The sequence below is a fragment of the Dendronephthya gigantea genome, unplaced genomic scaffold, assembly GCF_004324835.1.
Source record: "Dendronephthya gigantea isolate DGI-Jeju-01 unplaced genomic scaffold, DenGig_1.0 000106F, whole genome shotgun sequence".
Lineage (NCBI taxonomy): Eukaryota > Metazoa > Cnidaria > Anthozoa > Malacalcyonacea > Nephtheidae > Dendronephthya > Dendronephthya gigantea.
This window is the reverse complement of record NW_021163116.1, coordinates 700,989-717,384: the sequence shown is the minus strand read 5'-3', so window position 1 is coordinate 717,384 and position 16,396 is coordinate 700,989. Positions and strand designations below refer to the sequence as shown.

The window sequence follows — 16,396 nt, the reverse complement described above, 5'->3', positions numbered from 1 at the left end:
TACTATAGTAATTTGTGTTTTAATTTGTCGACATGTTGAAAATTGAGGAGAGAGTTTCCTTCCTTCCCAATAATACAGCGTGTATAAAAAAAAAGTAGACAATTTTGAAATGTTTAGAAAACTATAAATTTATCAAAATATCTCATAGATTTGTGCTAGTATGGGTACTTTGGCATCTTCAGGTCATTCTCACACTAAAAACAAACAGAAAAATTAAACTCGAAAAATGGAAGAGTGGTTTGTGAAAGCATCATTTTGAATGGCTTGTGCAAACATGAATGAGAGGTTTAAAATCCAATTTGAATTCAAGGGCTGAACGTTTGGGTATTTGTTTACAAAGAATCGAAATTTCAGAAATTTTGATATAAATTAAGTCAGCTGCGCAACTGCGTAAACGTGGGCTTTTTTCCGTTTAACTTGCAGCTTGAGTAACTTTTTTCATGCACGAATGATTTCATTTGCGTGATTTCATTCGCGTGATTTCATTTAAGAATTTGTGTGAAAAGGAACGGCGGACATGTGGAGGACTGAAGATAACTTTTGTAAATTCTGCTTTTGTATGCTTTAATGTTTTGGTGTAACAAATGATTATTTATGCGAACTTCTAAATGAAATTAATTTTTTACAAAACACCCAAGCAATCACTCATGCATGAAATCATTCGTGCATGAAAAAAGTTACTCAAGCTGCGAGTTTAACAGCCCACGTTTACGCAGTTGCGCAGCTGACTTAATTTTCATCAAAATTTCTGAAATTTCGATTCTTTGTAAACAAATACCCAAACGTTCAGCCCTTGAATTCAAATTGAATTTTAAACCTTTCATTCATGTTTGTAAAACCATTCAAAATGATGCTTCCACAAACCGCTCTTCCATTTTTCGAGGTTAATTTTTCTGTTTGTTTTTAGTGTTAGAATGACCTGAAGATGCCAAAGTACCCATACTAGCACAAATCTATGAGATATTTTGATAAATTTATTGTTTTCTAAACATTTCAAAATTGTCTACTTTTTTTTAATACACCCTGTATAGTAAGTTACGTCGCTAGTTGCATAGTCAAATGGCAGCGCCAGTGGAGCGCGCTACATACATGGTTCCAACAATAGTTTTGTAGCAAATTACATATACTTTAATTAATTTTAACACATATCTCAAGTGTTTTACGGATTTTTATTAACTTCAACTCATTTGTCTGGGCTTCCTATGATATAACATTTAGATTGCTTTGTAATGTTGCGAATTGAAAATCAAAATCTTCATTACTCATACTGTTTGAATCATTAAAACTGACCTCACCGCTTACCATTCAAGGTGGCAACGCAAACGACAACAGGTAATAAAACAATCAAATTCGTAATATGAAAGAAAAGGAATTAATAATTGAAATCCCGCTGGAGTTCTAGAGGTGTGCATGGTCTGTATAGAATGATAAAGTTCATATGTTTACGTCTTTGTTAAAACGCCTGCCATTTGAAGAAGCATGAAGTAATACTCGTACATCAGCACTAAAACAGATATTTTTCATATTAAAGTTGTAATCTAAGCTAATAAAGCTCTACTAAATTCATACGTTTGACTATAGACTGCAAGTTGTCCTTGCAGTTATTTATTTGAAGGAATTTATTATCACCATTTGTCATTGGCATTGCCGTTGTACATCGTGAAGTACAGATTTTAAAGACAACGGCTTACATGTGTTCACCAAAGTTTCCACTTGGAAGGAAATTTCCTTTGTTAAGAAAATTTAGGTAATAGTATCTCAGAGGAAATTGGAATGAAGTTTTGTTCTCATGAAAGATATGAAAAGCAAATTATTTTATCGCTAATAAATTCTAAGAATGTGCAAATTTCCAAGCGAAATTACTTAAAAAAATGCCAAATATTCCTGGGGAGTACAAAATCTGGAAATTTTCGAAGGAAGAGCTCCAGGGGCCCATATTACAAGGCAACTCTGAAATTTTACTATTGGAAAATGATAAATGGTGAGAAAATTTTACCACTGATGCTTCTTTAGGAAAGTAGCCTCCAAGGCTTTGACAACCTCTTTCGGGCAACCTCCATAATGATTTTTAAACTGAAAAACACAACTTCATTTAATGTGGCTAAGTACGTGAAATATCACGTAAATTTATTAGTTCTTTAGAAAATCCACCAGAACATGTAAAGGAGTTTAGTCTAGGACATGTAAAGGAGTTTGCATGCATTTCATTTAGGACAGATTATCTCAACTGTTTTAGGGTAAAATGACCATGGCGGTGAACATAGCATACGTGCCAAAATCTGAATCCGGGAAGTCCTGAAAATGACCACACCCAGAAACAGCATAGTCCACATAGCTCTAAATCCTGAAATATCAAAGCTACAGTCTTTCTGAATTGTTATATGATTCAGAATGGTTGCTTTTAGGGGTTGTCACTGGAGGGTGAAATTAGCCTAAGTTTCATATTTCACAAGAAAATGAATGTTTACTATTCCAGGTCAACTGCTAATTATGCATAAAATTACAGATTCACCTGGCAAAGTCTAATTTTCCCTATTTTCTAAAAATGTTTGTGAAAAAAATGTTTATTTTAATATATATTTATTATAAATTTCCTAAGAAATAACAATGTTTGGTGGGATTTTTTTTTTTATATATGTAAACATATTTATTCATGAGGACCCGCACAATGTGTGAAAAAATTAAGGCAAAAAGTGTTCGTTCCCATGGCATCTGTTTGGTAGGTGTTTGAGGGTTGACATGTAGAAATTGAATTAACTTGCTCCTTTATTTCGCGCAAGTGTAATTTGATACTCGATCTGGCTAATAATTTATTAATTCTTAATAGCTAAACACGATTGTCAACGCCGCATTTAGGAGTTATAAAGGCAAACGCGCGCCAATTTTTGACTAAAACCGCGAAGTTGTTGAGCCGCTTGAGCGCGACTAGTCAATTCAACTTGCGAAATGTACTATCGAGTATATTTGCATTGCTTAGACTATAGCAAGAATTGGTATGCGTACAATGACTTGCTTTTTGGATATCCGAAATCTGGTGGAAAGCACGAAGGAAGCGCGACATTCTGATTGTTCTCCAGCGAAGTACAAAAGGTTAATATCCCTGATTTCAGAGACCGCGACGGCAAACAGCCATCAAACAACATCAACAGAAAACGACCTAGAGCCACGTCCGTTCGAATGGAAAGACATATCAATCTTCTATGCTCGCGCTCGAGAATGTCTAAATAAACTAGACAAATCCATACCGGTTCAATCTCCCGCCAAAATTACATGCCGCGCGCGCCTTCTAGCGCTATCATTAAATCGAATGAAATAACACCACAAAGCGCCACATTGAGGAAATCAATGATGTTTCTGTACCATCACCAGTAGGATTTACAAATGTCTTCATTGTTTATTTCAGAGAGTATGTAAACAATTATGTATAATCACTAAATGCATTTTTCTACCTTACTAACAATGCATATATAAATAAAATACTAATTGAGAGGTAAACTTTTACTCTAATTTCACAATAAATTATACCATAAAATAATTTTAGTATTCAAGACATAAAAAAATATATTGCTGTTGTACAGTATAAAAATTGTGAGAATTCTTTCAGTGGACACTCTTGTGTCAGAAAGATGCAGTCATCTTTTGCTGACAGATTAAGAAGATGTAGTCATCTTTGCTTATTCAGTTGAAACTAAACGTTTTCTGATGGTTATTACACAGCAAGTTATATCTAAATGAGAGTAGCTTGAAAACTCCAATATATATATTATAATTTTACCATCAAGTACTGTTCAAGACATAAAAAATATATTGCTGTTGTACAGTATAGAAATTGTGAGAATTCTTTTAGTGGACACTCTTGTGTCAGAAAGATGCAGTCATCTTTTGCTGACAGATTAAGAAGATGTAGTCATCTTTGCTTATTCAGTTGAAACTAAAAGTTTTCTGATGGTTATTACACAGCAAGTTATATCTAAATGAGAGTAGCTTGAAAACTCCAATATATATTTATAATTTTACCATCAAGTACTGTTCAAGACATAAAAAATATATTGCTGTTGTACAGTATAGAAATTGTGAGAATTCTTTTAGTGGACACTCTTGTGTCAGAAAGAGCAGTCATCTTTTGCTGACAGATTAAGAAGATGTAGTCATCTTTGCTTAATCAGTTGAAGCTGAAAGTTTTCTGATGATTATTACACAGCAAATTATATCTAAATAAAAAGTACCTAGAAAACTCCAATATATATATTATAATTTTACCATCAACTACTGTTCAAGACATAAAAAATATATTGCTGTTGTACAGTATAGAAATTGTGAGAATTCCTTTAGTGGACACTCTTGTGTCAGAAAGATGCAGTCATCTTTTGCTGACAGATTAAGAAGATGTAGTCATCTTTGCTTAATCAGTTGAAGCTGAAAGTTTTCTGATGATTATATTACACAGCAAATTATATCTAAATAAAAAGTACCTAGAAAACTCCAATATATATATTATAATTTTACCATCAACTACTGTTCAAGACATAAAAAATATATTGCTGTTGTACAGTATAAAAATTGTGAGAATTCTTTTAGTAGACACTCTTGTGTCAGAAAGATGCAGTCATCTTTTGCTGACAGATTAAGAAGATGTAGTCATCTTTGCTTAATCAGTTGAAACTAAGAGTCGTATCACAATTATTGCACAGCATATCTGATCAAAGACAAACATTTATGTATAAAGTCAATGTAACATATAATTTCGCACAGGGTGCATGTACTAATTTATTTAATACTATAATTAATTTGCCATCATATTCTCTTGTCCTTATAAATTAATGCTCATTGTAAGTCTTATTCTGAACCAATTTGCAAAATCATTACAATCTGACAGATGCAATACAGTGTAAGTGATCTTATTTGTTGTTTTCTCTATCAAAGACCAGTTATTTTAATGTGATATTTTAAGGGTGCTGTTATAATGCAATCAATTTATTGTGGATAATGTTTTAATAATGGAATAGTTATGTTTGTGAAACTGACCCTTGTCCTTTCCTTACACTGATCTTAGCCCTAACCATAACCCCAAACCTCAACTTTCCAAATTTCTTTTCCCACCAATACAAATGAGCCTAAAAAATTTTAAATTAAAACAGCAGCTACTGTACTGGTGCTACTGATGTCCACTAAACTACAGTCTCATGTAGACAGACATTTTGCGGTAGCGACTTTATACAAGGCCCGAAAAAATTTTTTGTTCTATATGTGATCAATAGAACTTGTTAAGGAAAAAGTGGCAAGGAAAAAAGTTCCTCCGCATGCAGCTACCGGATTTTATTGTATACAGACATTGGCCTTATTGTATGGCTGTTACAGTGGAATGACTAGGATTTTAGTAATAGCGAAAGCAGTACTGAGAAAATTGCTTTGACAGGGTAAGATATTTGACTCCCTTTCTATATGCGTTGATACTTATTCCGCACTGCCTTATAGCTTCACGCAGCGAGCATTTTTAAATTAATAACTTGTTAATAATAGAATTTCAACCGAGTACCTACTGCGAGTAATGAAACTAATAGTGGATTGATGACAGTTTTTGCAATTATATTTAATGAGATAATGCGCTCTGATTTCCTGACTTTTGCGGATTCAATCCGCAAAAGTTGCTTTTTCCAGGCCGTGCGGGTCGTCATGCTTTAGTGTTTACCCAAGAGCGTGCACGCTCATCGAGGGGCTCACACTACATTTGACATTACAAATAATTAAATAACACTTACAACAGGAGAAGACGAACATTACAAAAAAAAAAGAAGAAAAACCAACAGCAAAAGTGATAAAAGCTGGTTCAATTGAAGGTTCAGAAGTAAAAAATTAATTCTTAGAAAAACGATTAGTTTGCTTAATATATTTTTGAACATGCATAAATATACATCTATTACTATCTGCACTCAAATCAGTTGAACCAAACAAAAATATTTTAGACTTTTGAGAATCCGACAAGAAATAGCAGCCTTCACCATAAATATGAGCAGCAGCCGAGAGTAAGGATAATCTAAGAGCAGCATACAGGGACAATATAACAAATAATGAATGACTGATTCACAGGAATCTCCACATAAACATGCTGGAGATAATCTACAATTAATTTTAAACAAATAATAATTTAGAGCATTACAATTAAGGTGCAAATGAGTGTGTAAGATAGAAGAATGCCTATGAATAGAAAAATCATAATAGCCAGTATAAGTTTGAATGTCAAAAAACGAAGTTAATGAGCTCTTAAAAAAACCAATCGACTTTGAATTTCGATCATTAATATCAGTGCTATTCCATAATATAGTAGTTGAAGGAAAAAACGATTTTTTAAATCTTTCAATTCTCACACCAAAAAGAGAAAAGTCAGAAGCATTTCTTAGGGATAGACCCGACCTTTGTTTTACTGTTTGAGGCAGTAAATCCAACAAATAATTTGGTGTTAGCATATTTACAATTTTAAAGTATAAAATAAGTTTCTTCCCAAGCTAATTCCTCCAATAACCATACTCTACTAGTACCCTTCATAGCACCTACAACCACTGTTGCAGCTTGATATTGAACGTGCTCAATGAGATCGCTTTCATTTTCAGAGCAACCATCCCAAAGAACATCAGCATATTCCATCACTGGTCTAATAAGAGACTTGTACAATTTTGATAAAGTTTCTCTATTTAACTTAAACTTTAAACTTTTTAAAAGATTAAGTTTTTTTGAAGCTTTCTCATAAATATTGAATATATGTGCTCTCCAAGAAATATTTGAAGATAGGGTAACCCCTAAATGCTTATGATTACTAACAATTTCAATCGGCGCATTTGCAAAATATAACATTGGATTTGCTGGTTTGAACATTTTAGCTGAAAATGTGACAGATTTGGTTTTGCTTGGATTTATAGTAAGATGCCAGTCACATGTCCATTCATTAATGCATTGCAAATCATTGTTAAGTCTTTCCGCAGAGATATCTATATCTTCAACTACTTCAAGAAGAGAAGTATCGTCGGCATAAAGAAAAGAGTCACACTGAAGATCCTGAGTAATATCGTTTATATAAATTAAGAAAAGTAATGGACCTAATACAGAACCTTGTGGAACGCCAGCCTCGATTTCATTCCAGTCAGATGACTGGCCATCAATTATAACACTTTGTTTTCTTCCAAACAAATAACTTTTAAACCATTTTAAAAGAGGGCCCGCTACACCAAGTAACTCAAGCTTATAAATAAGTCCTCTATGCCAAACCTTATCGAAGGCTTTACAAATATCCAAAAAGACCATGCGAACTTCTTTACCTGATTCTAATGCTTCGTATATTTTATGAACAATTAAAATAAGTTGATTTACTGTTCACCAGGGCGAAACCCGCTTTGAAAGCGATTCAAAAACTGAATTTCTAATACAAAATTATAAAGCTTAGTAAAAACTATTTTTTCCATAATTTTTGATAATGATATCAAAAGTGAAACTGGTCAATAATTTAATCTTGACTGGCGGTCATCTTTTTTAAAAATAGGTATTACATTTGCCAACTCCATTTAAATGGAAAAATTGCTCTAGAAAGAGAGATATTTATAAACCTAGAAAAAGATTTGGCAATACCATTTGCACTAGCTTTAATTAAAAAATTACCCACACCATCGACACCACAAGCTTTAGAAACATCGACACTATTAAGTAAAATTTTTACCTCATGTTCGCACATGGAAATATCTGACAACGTTCTTATATTTTGAAGAGCAATTAAATTAGGTAGCGGAGAATCATTATTTTCCAATCTACACTGTGTGCTGAAATATTCATTAAAAATTTCAGCTTTCTCTCTTGCGTCAATTATTAAGCGATCATTTTCAATTAATGTAGGGATTCCAGATTGTATTTTATTACCATACAATGATTTCACTAACCCCCACCACTTTTTCGGTCCAATATGTGGGTTCTGTAATTCTACATTTAGATTTGCAAAATATCTTTCCTTGCTTGAACGTATTAACGATGTGGTATAATTTCTTTGCGTTCTGTAATTTTCCCATGCCACTAAATTTTTCAGCCGCCTAAAAACTTTTAACAACCTATTTCTTTTGCGAATTGCACGCCTAATTCCAGAAGTCATCCAAGGTTTATCTCTTGGACGAATAACAACTGTTCTGTTCGGAACAAAGGTTTTAAAGTACTTGCTCAAAACAATTAAACCACTCATTATATAAATCATCGACGTTTTCAACATCCTGAAATAATTTATCCCAATTCACCTCCCACAGGGCTTGACATAACACATTAGAATCTACTTTGGCTAAGTCCCGAATGTGTCGTTTATAACATTTTTGTTTTGCGAAGAAAATGCTCATCCGAGCATAAACTAAAGAATGGTCACAATTATTTGGAGGGCTTAAAGTACAGAATTAACAAAATATCCCGGAGAATTTGTTATAATTAGATCAAGTACTGAGGCACCGTGTGCTGTTATACGGGTTGGTTCGTTTATCACTTGAAAAAGGCTATTGCACTCCATCCACCAATAAAAATATATTCCGAAGTCACTACTAGACTGAATATCCTTTACGTCAAAATGAGCATTAAAATCCCCAAGAAGTAAAACAAAAGTGCCGGGTCTAGCATTTATACTATCTACACAAAATTGTAAATGATCCAAAAGAGCGTCATTAAGTACCGAATTATTATTTGGTGGTCAATAACAAACACCACAAACAAATGTTAAAGAATTGACTTTGATTTCAACAAACAGTAATTCAAAATCATCGTGTTCTAAATCATTACGCCTTATAGAAGCTAAACTAGAAGAAACATACAATGCAACGCCCCCCGCTCTTCTACCATCTTTTCTGTCCAATCTAAACATCGGACTAAAGCCTGGTATACATAATGAATCACTAGAAATACTCTGATTTAACCAAGTTTCAGAAACAGCAAAAATATCTAGTTTGTGTTCGATAACAACAGACGAAATCTGATCAAATTTGTCTTCAACATTCAAATTTCTAGCATTAATATGGCTTATATTTAGTGTTAAATATTGTGGACTGGGGTTACTTTCAACGTCTCCAGACAATAGAATTAACAAAACTAAATAAGCTAAGTGGCATATCGCCACCTTATCTTCAATACATAAGAATTGACTAATAAGAGTCCAAGTAGCTGCTCTATGCATTATTAAACTAGGCGCCATTAAAATTAAGATACCAATATAAAGTTGCCTCGGGCTGCTCAATAGTTAAACAATTAGTTGCGAGAAAAATAAACACAATAAAGGACAAAGTAATAGGAAAAGCACTCATAGCTATCAAAGTAATAAATTGAGTAAAGGGTAAAAGGAAGGAGATTATCAATCATGAATATGTACTCAAGTCCTCTTTTCGCTTAATAATAGAAGTTTTACCGTCATCTTTTCTCTTAACAAAGATATGACCATCCGAGGTATAGACCAAAGCTGTATCACGGCACTTTTCTTTCGCATACATCAACAGCTGCTGATTGATTCTTGTTAAATCTTCATTCACGTACAAAAATTTCCCCCGCAGCCTACGCTTGTTTTTTAATATTGATAACTTGCTGTGAAAGCTTTTAAGCTTGATAATAATAGCATGAGGACGGCCATCGTCGCGCTGGGGTTTACCGATTCGGTGGGCACTGTAACGTTATCTACATAGGTGCCCTGTGTAACTCGTGCCCCATGCATGATGGGTAATGTAGTTGGGTATAAATATTAGCTTGTTGTAAATAATCTCTCTCACTTCTTCTGTATTAAATTGTACTCAATACACGAGTTTGGATGCAATAATATGACATGGTGTCAGGTGTGGAGAAACTTTAGCTTCTCAAAGAAAAGAGATATCAAAAGCTAAAGTATAAACGCTGATAAAGCGAATAATCTCTAGAAGGAATCGAGTCCTGAAGTGCATTAATTATGGCGACACGAAGGCAGCAAGAACGACAAGAAAATGAAAGCCCAACAGGTCCATCAACTCAGCAGATTTTTACATCTAATGTACCGCTCCCACAGCCAATAAGTCTAACAGGCAATTTAGCGAAAAATTGGAAGAACTGGCGTCAGACTTGGCAAGCATATGAAGTAATCACAAACCTCGCCGAACGCGACCAAAAATATCGAGTTGCTACGTTTATCACGTGTATTGGTCCTGAAGTTATGGAAATTCATAATGGTTTACCTTTCCGAAATGACGAGGAAAGACAAGACATTACGAAGATAATAGAACTATGGAACAATTACTGCATAGGTAAAACAAATCCTATTTATGAGCGGTACAAATTTCACAACAGATTTCAACAACAAGGAGAGACAATAGACACGTATGCGACAGTCATTCGTACTTTAGCTGACACATGCGAATTTGGAGCCCTTAAGGAGGAGTTAGTTAGAGACAGAATAGTATGTGGAATATGTGACAATACTTTGCAGAAGAAATTGCTACAAAAAACCAGTTTAACCTTTGAAAAATGTTTAAACATATGCAGAGCAGTCGAAGCAGCAAACAATCAACAGAAGCAAATATCGCACAACACTTCAGAGTCTACACATGCACTCAAACCAAAAGGGAAGCCCCAATGCAATAGCCAAAGAAAACCGAAGTTACCATGTCCTGATTGTAAATATTGTGGCAGGCGACATGAGCGTAAGAAAGAAAAATGTCCAGCCTACAATAAAACATACAATAACTGCTCAATGAAACATCACTTTAGTTCTGTTTGTCAGCAACCAAAAAGACAAGAAAGAGGGCCAAAGACAATACAAACTGGCAGATCTAAAACACACCAAGTTCATGAGGAAACTGATCAGTCCACTGATGATGAGATTTGGTCAATTACAGAACGAGTAAGTACAGTCCCGGGGAGGAATTGTGTATGTGCAGGTATACAATTGGGCGACCAGATAATACAGATGCAAATTGACACTGGTGCAACATGCAATGTATTACCGCATTCCTATTTGCCTAAAGATGTCAAGGTCCAGCCAACCAATAGAAATTTATTTACCTATTCTGAGTCAAAGCTTGAAGTACTAGGCAAGGCAGTGTTGAACATTAGTAACCCAAAGAACAATTGTAAGTACTTTGAAGAATTTTTGATTGTTAAAGATGGGTCCATTCCCCTGTTAGGAGTTAAAACAGCTCAAAAGATGGAACTGTTCGTCATTCGACACCAAAATATCTTACATATAGATTGTAGTAATGCAGTAACATCACAGAATGGTCTCGGGTTTGCTCTCATGCAGAATGGACAACCTGTGACATATGCAAGTCGGGCTCTGACTTCGGCAGAGAAGCGATATTCACAGATCGAGAAAGAGCTGTTAGCACAAGTGTTTGGTATGGAACATAATCATCAGTATGTGTATGGTCGTAAGGTTATTTTATGGACCGATCACAAGCCGCTTGTCTCCATATCGCAGAAACCACTAGTCACAGCGCCAAAGAGACTCCAGCGGTTACTTTTGCGGTTACAACAGTATGACTATGAAATTCGCTACAAGCCTGGCAGAGATATGGTCGTTGCTGATACGTTATCTCGAGCATATCTAGAAGACCACATACCTACTAAAACTGAAGTAGAGACAGAGCATGTCCATGCAGCACAGTTTCTTTCAATTCCTGACCACCAGATGAAAGAGTTACAGCAGAAAACTGCAGCAGATCCAACATTGCAATTACTCAAGAAGGTAATTTTAGATGGATTTCCAAATTCCAAAGACAGTCTACCAGCAAGCATCCATCCATATTTTGGTATTCGAGATGAATTGTCTGTAGTCGATGGCATCATCTTCAAAGGGCTACGTTGTATTATTCCTGTGGTTCTCAGACACAAGATTATGTTGAAATTGCATGAGTCACACATTGGGATGCAAGGATGTCTTCGGAGAGCTAGAGAAGTAGTCTATTGGCCAGGTATGAATGCTGAACTCACTGATTACATTAGTAAGTGTGAAATCTGTCTATCATCAAGTACAAGTCAAGCTAGGGAGCCCCTTATTTATCATGAGATTCCAGACAGACCCTGGAAGAAGATTGCCACTGACATTTTTACGATAGACGGTAAAGACTTTTTGTGCACAGTCGATTACTATAGCGGTTATTTTGAAGTAGACCCATTAAGTAACAAAACAAGTAAAAGTGTAATTTCCAAGATGAAGAGACACTTTTCTACTCATGGAATTCCTAATGAACTTTGTAGTGACAATGGTCCCCCATTTAACTCAGTTGCTAACTTTATGAGATTTGCAGGAACTAAGCACATCACCAGTTCACCATTGCATGCTCAGAGCAATGGAAGAGCCAAAAATGCAGTCAAGACAGCCAAGAACCTCATGAAGAAAAGCAAAGAGGCATGTATGGAGTATTTTATCTCGTTGCTTAGCTGGAGAAACACTCCTACGGAAGGCATGGATACGTCCCCAGCTCAAAAAATGTTTGGACGGAAAACTCGGACACAGTTACCGACTGCTGAACCATTGCTAAAGCCACAACCAGCGCCAGTTGAAGTAAGAAAACAAATTCTGACAAGGAAGGAGAAACAAGCATCCTATTACAACAGACAGACAAAGGAGCTTCCAACGCTGAAAGAAGGTCAAGTGGTGCGAATTACCCCTCAACCAAATGATCGAGAGAAGAAATGGATAAAAGGTCAGGTAACAAGAGAAGCGGGTATCAGATCTTATGAAGTGATAACTGAGGATGGCAGGCAGTTCAGGAGAAATCGTAAACATTTGCGTGCTTCTAAAGAACAGTTTTATCCGCCAGACAAACAACCTCCACCTGTGTCACCATCATCAACACCACCTCCATTAACGCCGCCAAAGTTGCAGGTCCAACATGTTCCGCAGCAGCCCGTTGTTAGCCCTGGGAAAGCCATCAGTGGAGTGACAAGGAGTGGCCGAGTATTCAAACCGCCAAGTTGCCTAGACTAGGATTGGATTAGTCCGTTATAAGGCTGAGAAAAACAATATAGATTATTTGGAACCCTATTACATAGGCACACATATTATAGAACTATTTTTAAAGAAAATCTTCAAAAAAAAAAAAAGAACTTTTAGGTATATTTCTAAAGTAAAAGAAAAAAAAGGAAGGATGTAACGTTATCTACATAGGTGCCCTGTGTAACTCGTGCCCCATGCATGATGGGTAATGTAGTTGGGTATAAATATTAGCTTGTTGTAAATAATCTCTCTCACTTCTTCTGTATTAAATTGTACTCAATACACGAGTTTGGATGCAATAATATGACAGGCACGATCAATTTCACTTCGCTTGATTGTCACTCCCAACTCGCGATCACAAAATTTTACAACTTCATCGTAGCAGTCCTCTGTTTCTTTCTCAATAATACCATAGAAACGTAGATTGTTTCGGTGAGAGTACTGCTCATTTTCGTTCTCTTTAGCATTGACTTCATCCAACTTTCGATGCAGCTCTGTCACTTCTCGTTTTAAGCAAGTATTCGTGTCCTCGAGAGCTTTCATTCTAACATCGATTAGTTCAACGAATTCGTTCTTAAAACACTTGATAGCCGCTTAGACTGCGACATTAATTGCTGTAGAAAGAACTGCTTTAAAGTCATCTGATTTCATAAAAGCTTCTATCTTTTGATTGAGATTGACATGACACCCATCGCCTTCGACTTTCGAGCTTGAACGAGTCTTGAAATGATATCAAAACGTAATAAATTATCAGCAATCAATTTCAAAGGACTTCACATAAATTCAAAATAGCTCCACAACCTTTCACTCAAAGGTTACATATAAATTTTAAAGATATCAGTATTTGTAATAAGCTTATAAACAGAGCTCAAAATCGCGATGCTCGCTCTTTGCCTACTGGCATAATAGACCATGGTGGGATTTGACACATTTGGCACATGGTGGGATTTGACGATGGGATTTGAAGTAGTGCCATGTAATATTTTTTCATTTATGTGTCCCTTGACATTTCATCAATTATGTCGCCATTGCCATGTCTCGTCGCCTTTCTGCACGATAAATGCCAGTTCTTGATCCCCAGCTGTATTTTTTTCACAGCATTGATAAATAATTGATAGTACAATAGCAGCTAACAAAATTTAAAAGGATTTGTCCCATTTGGAAGCAAAAAATCATCCCTCGTTTATCGAGAATAAAATTCAAGTGCGAAAAATTCAAAATAATTTGAAAGTCTTGTGCAAACTCCGCGATGAGCCCTCGTGGACAACATTCCGGGGGGACGAAAATTGAAGCATACATTTGTTCACAACAACAATCAGTAAAATTTGTCCGTTTTTGCTGTTAATATTTCTCATAACAGAATTAAAAAGTCTCTGCGTTTAAATTGCATGTTTTTGCTTTCACAAAGCTAAAAAAATAAACCAGAAATGCATTCTGAAAATGTATTCCTGAAAATGTATTCGTGAAAATGTACCCCCCTGCAATGTTGCCCACAAGCATTTGTTGTGGAGTGTGCGCTTTCAAATTACTCTTTCGCACTTGAATTTCATCCTCTGTAAACGAGGGGTGGTTTTTCACTTCTAAATGGGACAAATGCTTTTAAATTTTGGATAGCTGCTATTGTACTATCAATTATTTATCGATGCTGTGAAAAAAATACAGCTGGGGATCAAGAACTGGCATTTATCGTGCTGAAAGGCGACGAGACATGGCAATGGCGACATAATTGATAAAATGTCAAGGGACACTGTAGAGTTTGTCTTTTGCACAAGATAAATATACTTTATTCACGTAACTCGTAATACTTATTTCTACTACAACCAAGCGTGTGTTCTTCTACGTTTTTTGTACGTCCTCTGAGCCCGCGCTCTTGTCCTATATCTAACATCATATACGTTGTGCTATAACATGCAACAACACTACATCTCTCCCTTTTATCGAACTGTAACCATAACACAACAAAACAAATTATTATTAATGTTAAAGTTGTTTCAGATGTTAGCTTTAATACATCACATAGTCACCAAGATAGTTCGGACGCCGCCTTTCTCTTGCTGGTCGTTGGTTTTGACCTCGCTGTTCCTGACCTGCGTTTTGAAGTTCTACATTGTTCTCGTTGCTCCCATCGTCATCATCATCATCATCCTCTCCACTGTCGTTAGGAATGTTTGCCCACTGCTCTGCTGCCCGTTTTGTAACTTTCTTAAGATGAGAGGAATTTCTGCTTAGTGTTGATCCATCTGTTTTCTGTACGGTCACTAATGTTCCTTTCTTCCTGGTGACAAGTGCAGGTTTAGGATTATAGCGTGAGGACAACTTATTCTTTCGCTTCTGTTTTATCAATACCATATCACCTACACAAACGCGGCTAGGTTTGTGGTGATTCCGACGGTCGGAATAGGTTTTCATCTTCTTCTTCCCTTGTCGGTCTTTGGAACGCATTTCTGCATCATCGAGAGGTGGCACGAGCACTGCAGGCAGTTTAGTTTTGATTTTCCTACCAAACAAAAGCTCCGCCGGCGACTTCCCGGTAGTCGAGTGCGGCGTAGCTCGGTACTGCAGGAGAAACTGTTGTAGATCTTTCTTCCAATTCTTTCCTTCGATTGAGCTTGTTTTGATGGCTTTGCTTAGTGTACGCATAAAACGTTCAGCTTCGCCGTTAGCAGCTGGCCATAGTGGTGTAATTCTACGGTGTTGAAAACCTTTCTCTTTAGCATACTTGGCGAATTCGTGACCACTAAATGGGGGGCCGTTATCAGACTTCATAACATCCGGAATCCCATGCGTAGCAAAGATTCTATCTAACTTCGGAATAGTCGCTTCAGCGGAGGTAGATCGAAGAACTTCCACCTCCGGATACCGAGAGTAATCGTCAATGACAACTAGCAAGTAGTCACCGGATGGGAAAGGGCCACAAAAATCGGTTGAAACTTGGCTCCACGGCGCCGTTGGTAAGGTCGTCATTTGGAGGGGTTCTGGTGTCACATTTTGGCTTGTTGCTTGACATGGGATGCAATCATCGATCTCTGTCTTGACGTCCTTGTCAATGCCAGGGTACCATACCTTTTCTCGAAGGAGCTGCTTTGTTTTTTTGAGCATTCCAAAATACGACCTTGCTTTAAGATGAAGGTCAAATCCGCTTTTTCTTCACGAAGAATCTTTTCTTTCAGTCTATTAGAGCTACAATTTGCCAGAATTTGATCGGCAATAACATCATCAATATTCTCAAACTCATACGTTTCAGCCAGGTTACGAAGTCGAGAAGCGAATTGATCAATAGACTCACCGTCTTGTTGACATGCTTGTTTAAAATGGTATCGTTCATATCGAATATGTTTCTTCGGAGCAAAATATTCGTTGAGTTTTGCGGCAGCTGTATCGTAGTCGTCTCCCGTATCCGTCAATCCTTTAAACACTTTCTGAACAGTTGGC

At 36.2% G+C, this 16,396-nt stretch overlaps 1 protein-coding gene across 1 annotated transcript; it reads right to left on the bottom strand.

The window, feature by feature from the left end:
* Positions 1-14,968: 14,968 nt before the first annotated feature.
* Positions 14,969-16,063, bottom strand: LOC114534788 (uncharacterized protein K02A2.6-like). The gene has a single exon (XM_028556258.1). It carries the CDS (start codon positions 16,061-16,063, stop codon positions 14,969-14,971), a length of 1,095 nt encoding a protein of 364 aa, XP_028412059.1.
* Between the last annotated feature and the right edge of the window lie 333 nt (positions 16,064-16,396).